General features: G+C 37.5%; 2 protein-coding genes across 3 annotated transcripts; one reads left to right on the top strand and one right to left on the bottom strand.

The window, feature by feature from the left end:
• The first annotated feature begins 457 nt into the window (after positions 1–457).
• Positions 458–4,805, top strand: LOC122632676 (EF-hand domain-containing family member C2-like). 2 transcript variants are annotated; one of them, XM_043819787.1, is made up of 13 exons: positions 458–810; positions 889–1,047; positions 1,124–1,274; positions 1,386–1,609; positions 1,687–1,932; positions 2,010–2,236; positions 2,300–2,491; positions 2,569–2,711; positions 2,781–2,977; positions 3,057–3,313; positions 3,392–3,571; positions 3,638–3,740; positions 3,808–4,805. In XM_043819787.1, the coding sequence occupies exons 1-13, from the start codon at positions 757–759 to the stop codon at positions 3,958–3,960; spliced, it is 2,286 nt and encodes a 761-aa protein (XP_043675722.1). In that variant the 5' UTR covers positions 458–756; the 3' UTR covers positions 3,961–4,805. The 2 variants fall into 2 exon arrangements, with proteins under 2 accessions (XP_043675722.1, XP_043675723.1); XM_043819788.1 differs by lacking the exons at positions 458–810; positions 889–1,047 and having other exon boundaries at positions 1,142–1,282.
• LOC122632682 (protein Wnt-11b-1-like) lies at positions 4,411–14,168 on the bottom strand. The gene is made up of 5 exons (XM_043819803.1): positions 13,688–14,168; positions 7,982–8,223; positions 6,978–7,330; positions 6,559–6,830; positions 4,411–4,585 (listed from the first exon to the last, which is right to left on the bottom strand). Exons 1-5 carry the CDS (start codon positions 13,771–13,773, stop codon positions 4,411–4,413), a joined length of 1,128 nt encoding a protein of 375 aa, XP_043675738.1. The 5' UTR covers positions 13,774–14,168.
• Positions 14,169–16,131: the final 1,963 nt, after the last annotated feature.

Raw genomic sequence — 16,131 nt, 5'->3', positions numbered from 1 at the left:
TCATTCAAATTAAATCAATTTTATTTTAAAACAAATCAATAAAATTATATAAGAAATATATGACCTCAATACTTGACATTATTTTTTACATATAATTTTGTCATGCATTCATTTAATTCTGTTTATTATTGATTTTTACTTTATTTCGTACTTAATTCCGAATAAGTTACTAACTAATTACGCTTAAAAATAACCAAAATGCATTTATAGTATAATGGAAAAAATATATGCTACCTTATCATATACGTATTTTCCGTTTACGAGATGACATTCTATTTGCTATTGTTTATTAAAAATATTTATAATGATTTGTAATTTGGAAAGTATACTAACAAAAGAAAGTAATTTACTAAAAATACTTATATATTATATTTATAGGAGATTTTTTTCTATGTCATAGATAAATTAATATATAAGAATATGATGTTAGCATAAATCATTGATAACAATAAAAAATAAAACGTAACGCAAAACATTAGGCATTGGATTATTTAAAAATTAATTAAACGAAAGAAGCTTTTACGCGATAAAATAAACAATATAGAAATAGATCAATTATCTCTAAGAAAAAGAGAAACGTGTTTACGTATCACCAAGGTAACAACCCCAGTAAATAATTAGTCTGTTTCGTTTCCTTATATTCACTACGGTTACAAAGTGTCACAAAGTGCATATTAGTTAATGTGAATATATTAGATCTCTTAACTACACTTCCAGCAAATTTACATTGATTATTGAAAAAACATTCATTGAAAAATGTTACGGGTACCTGCACTACCTTGTCTTCCTGGATTCAACTTTGATAGTAACGTGAGATACCTTTTATGCTTTTATACGTAATCATTATAAAATATTCGATAAGAACAAAAATCCATTGTTTTTCTACAGCTCGGTCGTACAAAATTTCATAGAAGTCAATACTTCGAGAAAATACATGCTGATATTTATTACCTTTCGGAGAAGAAGTCCGATTTCGGTCGTTATCCATCGATTTATCCACGCGGGGAAGTACAGGAATTACCACCATGGATAGCATACGACGGCCAAGTATATGAACCAATTATCAAATCAATCGAAATCTATCTAACATGTCTTAACACAAATTATTCGTTATTAACTTTAGAGATTGATGTTCCAAGCGTATTATCAAGAGACTGTACAAGAAAGATGGAAATCCTCTTTTCAAATTCGCGTAGTTACAATAAGCTTTTTCTTAGAAGACGGGACAATAAAAATATCGGAACCAATCGTAGATAACAGTGGCTTAGAACAAGGTTCAATGGTGCATCACCTTTGAATATTACATTTTTAACATGCGTATTTACAATGTTAAAAAGAAATTTAGATGTATATATTATATATATATATTTAATACTTACTCTTAGGTGTTCTGGTAAGACGTCAAAGAATTCCAATGCCTGATCCAGTAAGATACAAATTTTACGACATTATCGATTTAAATATCGGCAAAGAACCAGAGATATTTGGTAGGGTATACAAAATCGTAAATTGTGATAAATTCACGAGACAATTTTTAAATCGCATGGGTATACCAGTACCGGATCCAATAAAAATCCCGATAGATCCATACAACGAAACACGAAAAATCGTAAGCTCGAAAACAATGAAATATATAAATGCGGTCTTATATATCGAATTAGCATCGGTTATTTTTCCTGCGTATAGCCAACCTTTCCGAAAAAACCAAAAAGTCACAAACTCGATCATCTCCGTAATTTTCTAAAATACGATAGACAAGTACTTCGATTTTATGGATATTGGGACGATACAGAAAGTGTTCATGGTATTATACATGATCTTGAAATTCATTATTATCTTGCTGATGATACGATGGAAATCAAAGAAAATGTACCAGTCAATTCTGGAAGAGATTCCGGATTTATGCTCGTTAAAAGAATGAAAATACCAAAAGTAAAGTGTTTTGATATATTTGTAAAATCGATCGATTCGTTCGTTCATCGACATATAAAAATATTTTGCGTTTTTAGTTTTATTCGGGTTTAGTTCCAATTGGTGAGGATGATCCCTACACGATTTTGAACGTAATAGCTAACGATATTGGTCAAAGCCACATGATGATAGACGCCTTGAACACAGGAAAAATAGATAAAGTGTATTATAAGGATAATGAATTATCGATAGGTGCTAAAATGAATATTTTTGGAAGAATTGTCATTTTAACGGATATGGATGCATTCACAAAGGAATATTACAGGTGATATAATTTATAGGATTTAAGGAAAGAGATATTTTATTGAGATATTTATATAACTTTAAGGACCAAATATGGCTTAAACGATTTTACTCCATTGGAGAGACCACAAAAGAAAGATGAGATAGGTGAACCGGTAGAAAGATACATACCACCTTATAATGGCTATGGTTCTTACGAGGATTCACTTGGAAATTGTTTATCAATTATACCGAAGCCACCGCAAACAGATTTTATTAAATTTTTATATTACGATAAGTATGTTTTTTATTTTGAAGAATCGTTCTTTCTATGTTTCTCTTCTTTTCATTGCGTCTCGATTCTTCCACGAAAAGGCAGGGCTTCGACAGCAAAGTTTTAAGATTCAGAGCACAAATGATATCGAAAATACCAGAAAATTTAGAGAGACAATTCATCATAAGATATTATCTTATAGATGATTCGATATCTATATTCGAATTGACGAAAAGAAATTCAGGTAATTGTACTACTAACAAGTTCTTAATCTCCTTTGAAGTATTAGAAAATATAAATCTATTCTTTTCAGGATTTAGAAGGTGTTCGTTCTTGAAAAAGATGCCTGTAATGCTTCCTAAACAGGAAATATTCTCGAGTAAAAAACCAGAATATTATAAGCCATCAGATTTTTATATCGGAGCATGCTTGAATATAAATGAGTTTTATTTCTCGATTATATCGGCCGATATTTACGCTCTTCGTTACATGGAAATAAATAGTAAAGTGGTAAAGATTTTTCTACGAACGATATCGACAAATGATTTTATACAATATTCATATAAATTAAATTATTATCTCTCGATAGTTTCCAAAGGCAAATATCAAATTGATCATGGAAAAACTTAAAGAAGCATTAACGCCTGTATACAAGGAATTTATTCAAAATCATTCACCGCCTTCAGTGGAGACTGATCAAAAAATTCAAACGTTGGAGTATGATAAATTTAAAAAGGCATTGTGCATATACTTGGGGGATAAAATAACGGAGCATGAAATAATTACAGTCGCCAGACATTATTCCTCTCACGAAAAGAAAGAATTTCATACGAGGGAATATGTCAGGTAAATTTATTATTTACTTTCGAAGAGAATCCAATTTAAATAGGAAAATAAAATCGAAATTGTCGACATTCGATTTAGACAATTGGTCCATACTGAGCTTAATCGAGATATATGGTACGAAGCTGACCGAATGAAGGAAGATCTTTTACATTGGGATAGAGGAAGAACCGGTTACTTACCTCGAAACACGATTTACACAGTTTTACGTAGTTGTAGAATACCTCTTGATGTCGAATTAATAAATTCGATGTTGGATCAGTAAGTATTCGGAGTATTTTGTCGGTTTTATAACTGTATTAATAATCATCGTTATAATTTATACAGCTTATGCAAAGATGCGGATGGTAAAATAGATCACAACGATCTAATGAAATTCATCGACGTTAAAGTCAATCCTTTGCCTCCTGCAACTACTATAAATATTAAGGTATTTATATTATTATTCGTTGAGACGTATGTTTGACACGCTTTTTTTATTAATAATCTCTTGTCAGACAGCATTATGGTGGGCGTCAGAGAAAGAACCGGATTGTGGAGCCGGTATAGATTGGTATTGCTTTATAAAGGATCTCGATATAAAAACAAACGATGACACATTAGAATTCAACAAAGCCGAAGAGAAAGAAATTTGTGAAACGAAGAAATGAAAAATTGGCACACCTACTAAAATGTTATTTATTTTGCAGACTGATATTTCTAACGTAAAACATGAAAATCGCGCGAGCGCGCGCGCTCCATTCTATTTACAGTATTCGAGCTACGATATTATACTTATCGACATAATACTAAAATGACACGTTTCATTTTTCGCATCATTTTGCTACACGATATTTAATTTTATACAGGATATTTAATTATACGGACCAATTCAATCAAATACAAATATACGTATGACAAATCTACGTACACACGAAATACGATCGTTCTCTATACCGTTTCGATTAGAAAAATTAGTCGTGCCTATATTAATCTTAGCGATATTACGTCTAAGCAACGACATAAAGGACACGGTACGTAATAAATATTGCAGAAAAATGCATAAATAATATTATCTCGTAAAAGAGATCAATCCGTAATCTTTCGCAAGATCCGATAGTTCAATTGCACTCGTAAGTCTCCACGATTCTTCTACAAGTCTTGCACTTGACGTAGCAGCAACTAATGTACTTGCAATTGCATCTTTCGAGAATCTCTTCGGTTCTCGTAACGTGACCTCGACCGCAACAAAGATACTCGCAACCCTCGTAACCCGTGCTACTGCCATTACATTGCCTGTAATCAATCGTTATATCGTACAAATAATTATAATTAATATTAAATATTCCGATGAACATTTTTAACGATAAATATCTTGTGCTCGTATCCACGTACGTATCTATGTATGTACCCGTATTGATCCTTTGAAAGATAGCGATTAACTCTTTACAAAAATGACTATCGCATGACACCCGAACGAGTATTATACATCCAGTAAAGACAAATATTATAATTATATGGTTCGTTATTCGAAACGTAAAGTAAAAGGCGATAATATTGAACGAAACGCTTGAAAAAGAAACACGAAAGTCCATGTATTTTTTGTAATATTTTTTTAATGGTATTCGAATATTTCCATCACGACGCTCAAATAATACCTTTTCACGATTTCGTTTTGACGGTGGACTATTACACATCATCCAAGGCTTCTGCACCATCCAAAAAAAGGATTCGAAAAAAGCATACGTCTTACGGCTTCTCGTAATAAACATTCGCCACTCCCACCTTGTATAATTATACGTAGCCTTTTAATTACTGCCTGTAAGAAACGAACTGGTCGGAAACGTTTCGAAGTACCTGACTTGGTGGCTCGATTAAGGGAAATGTGAAAGATTATCGAATTTAATCGATTCGTTCTACGAATTGATCGAGGGGAAAAAGTCGTTATATTTCATTAGAACGATTATACACGTTATAAATCATCTCGTTTGTAGGATCAAAGACCAGAAAATCATAAATACACAGATACGCGTTATAAAAGCGATCGTCTATGATCATTCTTCCGTTCGAACATAGCCTCGAGGCTGGAACAATGAGAGATTAATTTGTATGTATCGGTCGTTCACGAGCTGATTCACGAGTCCGTGATGATTTATGAACCGGATACAACTAAACAAAGGACCATCCAAGACGCTTCCATACACGCGTCCCCCTGTTTCTTCGATTTCTTCGGAGAGCACACGAGTGTACACGTGAAGAGCTGTTCGCTGTTCCGAGAACGCGTATCGTGGGTGATCTTAATTCACTTCAGAAAGACGGGGAGAGCGAGAGAGAGAGAGAGAGAGAGAGAGAGAAAGATGGAGAGAAAGGGAAAGAGATGGAGACAAAGAAAGAGACAGTGAGAGGCGTGAATAACTCAGGGCGACGAGTACAAGAGCTTCTTTCGGTCGTACCGCCGGAAAATCCGTAACGAATGCAATCACCGTCACAAAGAGCCCTTTTCGAAGGGTCCGAACAATGAATGGGCACGACTTTTGAAATCATTTGGAAACACTTCTCCGCCCATCTTTCTACTATCCTTTCGTGCGAATTTCAATACGTTATATAGTATTCACGAAAAAGCGTGTCGGTCAACAACTTCCTCTCGATTTCGATTGAAGATATTTCGAATTGTTCTCATTATCCAAATTCCAAATAATATTATTTTGATTATAAGAAAAAGATTGCACCTGTCCGCGTAAAAAGTCCCAACTTTCTTTTTAATTTCGATGATAAGAAACATTCGCGAAAATACAGAATTAGTGGTTCGCTCGTCCGGTTTTATTGCACGCGCTTTTCGACGTAATTTCCGTTATAGTCCATCGTCTGTACGAAAGCACAGTGCGAAGCCATTAGCGCCGCCATAATGTGGCTTTACGACGTACACCTGGACTCGTTCTCGAGTTTACGTGTTTTCTTTTCTCTTTTATCCTATTCATTCCCTACTGCTTTCTTCTTTCGTTTAAAAATCGTACGAGCTCGATCTTGGAAGATTCTTCCTTCGTTCTCGTTTCTTTAGCGAGAACATTTAAACGGCGTTTAAAGTAAGACATTAAACCGATAAGAAACAAAAAGAGAAAGAAAAGTAACAATAGGATGATGGTCGGGAAAGGAAGTTTTCCGGATGAGTGGTCAGAAAAACGATGGTTCGCATTTAATGGACGTTTTTGGTTTAGTTCCGTTTTGTTTCGAGTTTGAATACGAATGTGATACGAATGGTGAAAACTCACCTGCCTATGGTTCCAAGGCTACCCCTCTTCTTATCCGGAAGACAATAATCTGGACTCTTGGTGGTATACAATAGATTATCGTGATGATAGAGAGGTGGCAGTCTACCACCGGATCTAGGTTTAACTTCGGCGGCGGTGGCATACCTTCGAAGAAGACGAGTACCGGCTACGGAAGGACCGGAAGAACCCAAACCTCTCCAACAGGTGCGGACGCTGCAAGAACCGGAAACGCCGTGGCATTTGCACTCCAAAGTTAATGACTGTTCCACTGCCTGTTTGGACGTGGTCGTTGGATGTATCGGTCGTTCGCATAAAAAAGAAAAAAGAGAAAAAAAGAAGAGAAAAACAAAAGAAACGATAAAAGTGTGAGTGGATATATACCAATGTATATAGACGATCAGTCTTTCTATTCGACTTACTCTTCGTCCAGCTCTGTTGTTATGCATATTAACGGCGTGCAGAAATTTGGCTGTCGGTCCGGTACCCGGAGGAGTCGCACCCTGAAGAAATCTTTTGGCCATCCTCGAGGCAGATCTAACGTCGTCACCGCAACCACCCCATTTGAAGGTGTTCCTACCGGTTAGTCCACCAAACGACATAGTTGCCGTCGCTAGCGAGGACGAAGATATCAAGGCCGATGGAGAAGGTGGCTCCTTTCGTGGTGGTGTTGCACAGGAGCAAGCCGCCAAGTTGCCTAACGCACAACCCCTTGCCAATCTCCAGACAGCCGCTGCCGCCGACATCGCGTAAACGAATGCTTGCTCTCTCGTTCCTTGACAATAAGAGACACCGATCCTCTCAAATTCTTCCCTTTGATTTTATATTTCTTTTTATCGTATCTGTCTACTTACGTATGTATGTACATGACTGTGTATCACGTAGATATGTATCGTGAATATCTCTTATCGATGCCAACTCGCGTCAAATCTATATCTTACATATTTCTCTTCGGATCAGATTGAAATAATTGAAATAAGCCGATTACGAACAATGCTTTCGAAATCGAATCGCAAAGAATCGGCTTCCCTAGTCGCTGCATACGTACGTACGAACATATATACATCATAACACAGACGTATACATATCGGTGTACTATTATCCACGAGCGAGAGAAAGCAAACGTTTTCTTTGCTTTTCTCTCGTTAGCAAAGGATCCTGCCGTGCCGAGAGTATTAATATTTTTATTTTTATATAGGAATTGAGACATGGTCACGCGAAAGGAAGAACATTAAAATGGGAAAAAACGATAGCTTATTTGCCTTCGTTTTTTTCTGTTGACAATTGGTACATATGAACCTAATGACTCGACCAGTTGACTTTTACCATTGGTTATTACGTTAATCACATAAATGATTGACGTTGAATGTCAATCATAATATATATGCATCGTTATGAATAAGAAATTGTATAAACGTAATCGTACCTGTAAGTAATTCGGGAGTATAATTAGGAGCACCCTCGATGCTACTACAATTCCAACGACGATGTCTGAATGCTTGTTGACAAACGATCGAAGTATCCCTCGCGGCTTGGACCAGACTAGGCATTACATCGGGAGTTGCCCTGCAAGCTCGCGCCTGTTTTCTTTCCAGAAGACCAGAGCTCTTGGCGTTTGTGCAAGAATCCTTCGTCCACGTTCGAGCATCGGCCATACGACCGAGAGCTCTGAATCAAACAAAAAGACGAGACTTACAAGGGAATTCTTATTTTCCAATTGAAAGTAAGACACCATTCGAATAACGTTAATAGTCTCAATCAAAGTGGACTTCGAAAAAGATTTATTAAACCATAACAATATTGAATATTTTACCTGCTTATTTATGGAAGAAAAAAAAGAAGTTTATGCTACTAATTGAAACTTAACAACGATTCGTTTCTTTATCGATCTAATGGACGAAGGAAACGAGTGTAATTTCGATCTTATTGGTCGCATCCTGTTTAAAACGGTATTACGAGCGCTTAGATGTGTTTGCCGAGGATAACCGTGACCATCGTCTCTTTCTTTCGAAGAAAGAAAAAAGGAAAAGATGAGAAAGAGAAAAAAGAGAGAGAAAGAAAGGATAGCACCAAATTATGAACTCGTTATCGAGAGCGATCCGACTCGTTTGTTTATCGCTCCGATGTAACATCCATCGAAAAAAAAAAAAAATAGAAAAAGAAAAGAAAAAATTCAAAGAAGAAATATCGAACATCGAAGAAGAAATACGACGGATGCTGCCCGTAGCGTGCAAAACTTTCAACGCTCGACGTGTAGAGCGAGGGGGAAGTCGAGGTTCGATGGCTCGTAATTGACGTTTAATGCTTGAACGTGCAATCATGTAAATTAGCCGCCTTAAGTAGTCTCATTCGCAGGCGGTAATTATTATAATACTCGAATGTAATTCACATCGTACTCTACCACTATTACGGTAGCTATATTTTTTTACCTCACCTCGCTTTAATACAAGGTTTAGATTTGATCGGATACACGACGTTTCATTAAGCGGCTCGTTATTTCGTCACTTTTCATCTTGTTTTTCACTTCGCGATTCGATCTTCACAAAATCTCGTTAAACGTAAAAATGCGAAAGTCCATTTTATTTATTTATTTGTTTGTTTGTTTGTTTGTTTGTTTGTTTTCTTTCTTTCTTTCCTCTTTTTTCTTTTTTTTTTTTTCTTTTGATCCAACGCCGAATGCATAACATCCGACAACGTAAGACATGTAGATCAAACAAAATTACTTTTATTTCATCGCGATGGTTATGGAACAGGCTTTCTTTCGAGACCACCTAGTCAACGGGCCTCGTAGGAATAACTATGAATGAACTGCTGATTTATCGTAACTAGACGCGAACGAATACCAGATATTAATAACCTGGTAAGCTCTTGCAACTATCGACACTGACAATTATCATACACGATACATCGTTTAAATCGTTTCCTTCCTATATACAAATCGAACCGATCAAGAAAAAATCTAATCCTTCCATCAATATACATAGATAAACCTGACGGATCAGTTTGGTACACGGTAGATACGGAAGTCGGACGACGTAATAGCGTGAGATTAAAAATTCTCACTCGCTAACGTTTTTACAAACTTTTTCATTCATATTAAAAGAGGGTATGAATTCCTAAGAGGATGCTTGTAAACAGGTAGATAACTTGACAGGCGGAGAAATGGAGAAATATAAGAAATAATATTTAACGAGCGATAGGAATGTTCGACAGGCAGTTCCATACCAGCATAAAAGAGGAACAAAATATATGTATACATAACGTATATATGTATGCGAACAGTCCGGTTACAGACTAGATACGATTTTCGTTCGCCTTATGTATCACCACTACTCGCACTACCTTCGGGGCATACGCACGTTAAATATCGTACTCCGATTTACGAGCAACATCAAGAAGAAGAATGAGTCTAACCGCTTACTACCGTTGCCTCGTATTAACTAATTTAAATAATCGATTCGTCGAGTGATTTAAGGTGTTGTCATATACGTAGCTACTCCTCCTATTCCTTCTTTCCATGAGGAACGTTTTGAAATAAGAGTGTCAATGGATCGTAATCCCAATTGACACGAACCAATATCTAAGGTACAATTCCAAGTACAGGGACTATTGCCACGACCGGTATTCTATTCGTGATATCACAAAATTGGTTACAATTCCTTCCGTCTCGTCACGTCCACGTTCAATTTCTCCTCCCTCTTGTAATCCATTTGGCAAAGATTATACGACATGTATCCTATTTGTATCTACATTTTCCATCTCGTTCTCTTAAAATACATACACCTTCGGGAACGCTTTGTGATCTAATAAATATCTATCTATGCATAGCGATCCCAAGTACTCATGTTTCGCCTTCGAGCGTGTTCGAGACGCTTCGTTCCTACGATTTCTCCTCTCTTTATTTCCTTTTTTTTAGCTCGATGAAATCGCCATACAAGATACCTCTTTCCATTCACGGTCACACCTACCGGATAAGTGTGTTCATAAATCGAAGAGAACGCACACGTGCATCCATTATAATACGTTGATAGGTATATCGTTCTCCGCGAGTCGATTCGGTGGTTCCATGAACTTTCGAAAATCTTTGTATTCTCATGAAAACGTGCGACGTTAAACCTTCGTTAAACTCCATGACTTCTATAACATAAGCCTACCAAGATTTCTACCAATTTGTTAGCAATCTCGAAATTCGTTTTGACTCTTGCTATCGTAAAGCGTCGTCTTTACGAGGCCAATTACCGCGTACAATTCTATATTATCATATTCGAAATACTTGCATCGGAAGCTTCTTGAAAGCTCCTCGATAGCTCCTCGATAATATACAAGCAAGAATCTCGAGCATTCTTTTTTTCCTGCGAGCATAAATCGAGTACGTTTAATAAGGAGCTTAGACTATACTTTTGTTATACCTATTAGATTCTAATCGCTAATATAATGATTATACCAATTTCATTTGCATCGCCGAAGGAACTGATTATTCATATTCGTTTATTTCTTTATCGCTATATGATTCAAAATATCGATATCGCGTGTTCTTTTCTCGTATGAGATTTTAAAATTGCTTTTGACGTTTCAATCGTAAAATACGATGTTTATAAGCATGATAATAGGCCAGGTTCCATCGGGATTTGAATTACGCAAAGCGAACGTCCTGCCTATTCGAACACGTAGGTAGAGATTTTCCAAATATAATCCGCCCTCTGTCTCATCTAAATTCGAAAGAAATTAAAAAACGGCCGTATTAAAGTTTAACGTCAAAGACACGTCGTACGTATGTACGTAGGTAGATATATGCGTTCCTTGAAAACGTTTATAAAAAAAAGTTGATAAAATTGGTCATCATGAATGATTCGACGTCGTCTGTTTAGCTTTCTTCATGAAATTCAACGGACATTGATCGGTCGCTTTCGCAAATCAAGTGTGACCGCAAATTATAACAAATCGATCCTCGATCGCGAGAATCAGGATGTAGGTATCCGCGTCTGAAACGAACATCTGAAAGGTTTCAAGTTGGGAGAGGAAAAGAAGAAGAAGAAGAAGAAGAAGAAGAATGATCTTTGATTTTTTCATCGTGATGATTAACGAAGATAGGTGATGCAAACGTCGAGCATCCATCGAGCAAACCATCGAACGTTCATTCATCTGTTGTGTGGAAAAGAAACATAAAATAAATATGTATAAATATGTGTATACTTATATAATTTTCTCAAGAATGCTTTTCTTTTGTCTTTTTTTTCTTTCTTTCTTTTTTTTTAATCAAATCATTCGATCGAAAGGAACGAAATTCGATGAATGAACGGACGGCTCGATTCGTTGCGTTCCTTCGAAGATGAGCGAAACGAATCGTGACGTTCGGTGTTCGGAGTCACCCTTCGATTATTCGTCATTGTCGGACACAATGATTATAAACAAAAGAGAGTAGATTTGAGCAGAAGGGAGAAGGGTCCGGCATGGTGTGGCTTGGCTTGGCGTAACGTGGCATAGCGTGGCGTGGCATAGCGTGGTCTTTATAAATCACGATTCGTGGGCAACCCCTAATCTTCTACCCGCCTTGCCTCCGGCCCGTTCCTCCCCTTCTCCTCCTCTCTTAGAACGAACAACCGAGTCTGGCTCGTCTTTTCCTTTCGTTGTTTTCTCCGTACCTCTCGGATTTTGGTTTTGCACGCAAAACTACCATCGCTTCTCCATTCATCATCCAGCCAGGAAGCGAGCACCCCTACCGGTTCCCCCCTTTTCTACACCCCACCCTAACCTCTTCCCCTATCCTCCTGGCGATCCGCGAACGATGAAATTAAATCGCGCTGCGAAACAACGCGTCGAAAGGGAAGGACCTGTCCGCTTACTTCTTCTTCTTCTTCTCCTTCTTCTCTTTCTTCTTCTTCTTCTTCTTCTTCTTCTCCTTTTTCTTCTTCGTCTTCGTCTTCGTCTTCGTCTTCGTCTTCGTCTTCGTCCTCGTCCTCGTCCTCGTCTTTTTCTCTTTTTTTTTTTTTTTATTTTCGTTCATCGTCCGCGATAGCGAAGATATGCTCGTGTACGGCTCACAAAGATAATCGCTTTGAGAAGAAGCGGGGGACGAGATTATGATAGATGAGATCTCGTAAAACTTTCGCGCATGCTCTCATCGCATGGATCTTTCAAGAAAGATCTTCAAATACTTATGTACATACGTATGTACATATGTATTTACTTATCAACGTCCTTAGAAACTCATGCTCAGATTACAATTTGATATTGTATGATACGATAACGAGATTTATCATATTTGTACTAATGATTAATACTCGACAAATCCTTTAAATTTTCTTTCATAATTATCTACTATTTATTTAAACATTTATTTATAGATACTATTATTAACTCATCTAACTGTGTTATACCTACGTAACCTATTTTTTTTACAACGGCTATAAAATTCCTCAAAGAACGATCGATTAAGACGCGCGCCAAACATTTAAAGAGGTCATAAAGCGTTACTCCATTCTTACGTACTACCTACTTATAAAGTTTATTTCATTTTTAACGAGCTATACGCGAACCAACGCAAATTGCTAGTCGTTGTTAAAAAGAGTAATTAAGTGTTCGACCCTTTTTCCTTATAGAAAAAAAAAAAAAAGAAAAAAAATCAAGCTCTATAGGACAAGGAAGAAACGGCATCGATGACACGTCGATTCTCGTCTTCCATTCCTTTTGATATTCTTTTCTGATATTCCAACGAGATCGTTCGATCTTAAGGACGCTCTTGGCGCTCCTTAGTTCTTGCCGCTCCCTCCTCCCACACCTATACCATCGCCACCACCATCACCACGACCACCACCCTCCTCCCTCCCTCCCCTTGACTCCTCTCACAAACGATTTTTCTTTTTTTCCAACGGCAATCTATTTCTTTCTCATTAAAGAACCTACATTAATCTTCGAATTCGGTGCGGAGAAAAGATTGCTCCGCGATCCATAATAAGCCGTGTGAATGAAAAAATACGAGAGAGGAGATGAAAAGGAAAGGATATATAAAAATAAAAACACGGAGGAGGAACAACCTTAAAAAAAAAAAAAAGAAAAAAAAAGAAAAGAGAGAAAAACCCAAAGAAAAAGGAGACGAAGAAAAATAAGAAGCATGCAAAAAAGATATACTCACAGCCACTTGATGCACCTGCCACCTTGTAGGAAAAAAAGTAGCAACAACAGGCAGACTTTCGGTAGGCTTCCCTTCGTTAGGTGCATTTTCGTCGTGCCTTCACATTCTAGAAGAGGAGGCTAGTGCGCTACTTGCGAATTCACGAACTTCTTCCCTTTCGGATCGTCTTCGCGTCAACGAAGAAGAGGTCCTCCTCTCGGTGACGATGATGGATATGAACGAAAAGAGTAAAGTAACAAAGTAACATTATCGCACGATCCTTTTATCGATTTTTCTTTTCTCGATCTCTCCTTCGAACACTCTTCGTGTCCGCGTACACACCTTCTTCCTTCCTTTATCACTTTCTTATCTTTTGGTTAATTTTTCTTTTTATGTAAATATATATAAAATGATAAATGCAAAAATGACGAAGGAGAATCTCGGTTAGTCGTTCGTACCGTTCAAAGGGAAGGAACGGACTACTAGTAGCCTGCCTCGTCCTCGTGCGTCGGCCCGCGCGATCCTGAAGGATCTGACACGAGCGCGGCGTTCCTCGAGACGATCTCGAACGAGTTTCCGGTGCACCGCGAGTCTGCGTGCTCGCAGGTGTCCAACAGTGCGCCTGAGAGAGAGAGAGAGAGAGAGAGAGAGAGAGAGAGAGAGAAAGAAAGAGAGAGAGAAAGAGAGAGACAGCGACAACGACAGTGACAGAGAGAGAAAGAGAGAGAGAGAGAGAAAGGGTCTACTTCGATACATCGACAGAGCCCGCAGGATTCGTCGATTCACTGGAGGTGGAATCCTCTTTTCCTCCGCCTCTTTCTTTCTTTCTTTCTTTCTTTCTTTCTTTCTTTCGTTCTTCCTTTCCTTATTTCCTTCCTTCCTTCCTTCAATTTCTTCGATGAGTGAAGGACAACGATAAGACATCGAGGGGATGCAGCCAGTGAAAAATCCTTCAGTCGAGTCCGCGATCTTAACTGAAAAGTCGAAATATCTTCAGGATAGTTATTATCTTCGAAACTTTCTTATCAATCAGACAACTCTGTCGCTCATCGTTCTTTATTTTCTTTGATTTCATTTCATTCAATCATCCGTCGAATCAAGTTCGTAAATAGTAGAAAGATAGTTGAGGGATAATCGTTTTGGTATTTAACTACTTATAGGTATAGATGATCGAACGATCTCACGATGATAATTATAGATTCCCTAATCTTCTCATTTTCTAATATGTCCAAGCGGAAAGAAGGAAGAGAAAGGAAAAAGAAGAAAAAGAAAAGAAAAGAGAAGAAAAAAAAGAGAAAAGAAAAGAAAAGAAAGAAAAGAGAAAAAATCGTATTCCCGTTACCCCTAACGAAAGAAGAATGAGTATCGGTAATTCGGACGATGAGAGGACCTCCATGGAAAATGGGTTTAACGAGCGTACCCTCGACTTTTTTTAGGATCGCTTCCCTCGAGATGAGGAGGCACACTCGAAACAATTTATCACTTTTCCGCTATCGCTTTTCTTCCTAATCCGTAATCCACTCCGGTAATAAAGTTTCTTTGGGATAAAGAATAAATCTGTGTTGTTCTTTGCACGATATAGATCAAAGTCATTTTAGAAAGAAAAAAAAAAATGTATGCAGAGCCACGCAATGTATAACTGTACACGTGTATGCCGATCGTCTTATTTCATAGTTTATTTTAGTATATCAAGATGAGGAAAAGCGGAAAAATAGGTATTTATCGGTTCGGTCCAAGTAGGTAATACTACTCGCGGTGGTAGTTAGCGAAGCAGGTAGAAGTACTAGATGGGCTTGGAAAGGCGAAAGAGGGTGGATAAGTTCGAGCCGAAACTTAACGACGTAATGAACGTCTGACAGAGGATTATTTATCGACGAAGGGGGTGGAGCGACGAGGGCAGGAAACGACGGTAGGATGAAAAAAGGGTAAAGGAAAGAAGATGCTCGTTCGGCATTGTGAAGGAGATCGTACTAATTATCGGCATGAATGGTGGTGAGTCCAAAGTGCGGAACAATTCGGTTCAATCGGTTTTCGTCGAGCCAGTAAGAAGGACACTGCCTTTTACCTTCGAAGACACGAAAAAGTAAGGAATCGTTTCAAGTAGTCTTCGAATCTGCTACAGGACCATCGACATGCTACGGGAAAATAATTGCGCGCTCGAACGTTCGCTTCCAAATGACGTCCCTTCTCCTTCGTATTATTTCTTTCTCTTTTTTCTTCTTCTCCTTCTCCTTCTCCTTCTTCTTCTTCTTTTACCTTTTTTAAATCGGCTTAGAGGAATATCAATTGAAAGGAAATTAATTGGAAGCACGTTAATTGACATTTTATCGTAAAAATGATATAAATGAACTAATTTGTTTTGGGGAAACATTGATTAGCTATTATTAATAGCGTTGCGATGTTAGTTGCGAGAAGATCTTGGAAAAGGCAAAGGAGTTGAAAATATTGCTTTTGGCCGGTAAACG

The sequence above is a fragment of the Vespula pensylvanica genome, chromosome 10 (assembly GCF_014466175.1).
Source record: "Vespula pensylvanica isolate Volc-1 chromosome 10, ASM1446617v1, whole genome shotgun sequence".
In the NCBI taxonomy this organism is placed as follows: Eukaryota; Metazoa; Arthropoda; class Insecta; order Hymenoptera; family Vespidae; genus Vespula; species Vespula pensylvanica.
The sequence above is the reverse complement of the archived record's forward strand: the minus strand, read 5'-3'. Positions and strand labels throughout refer to the sequence as shown.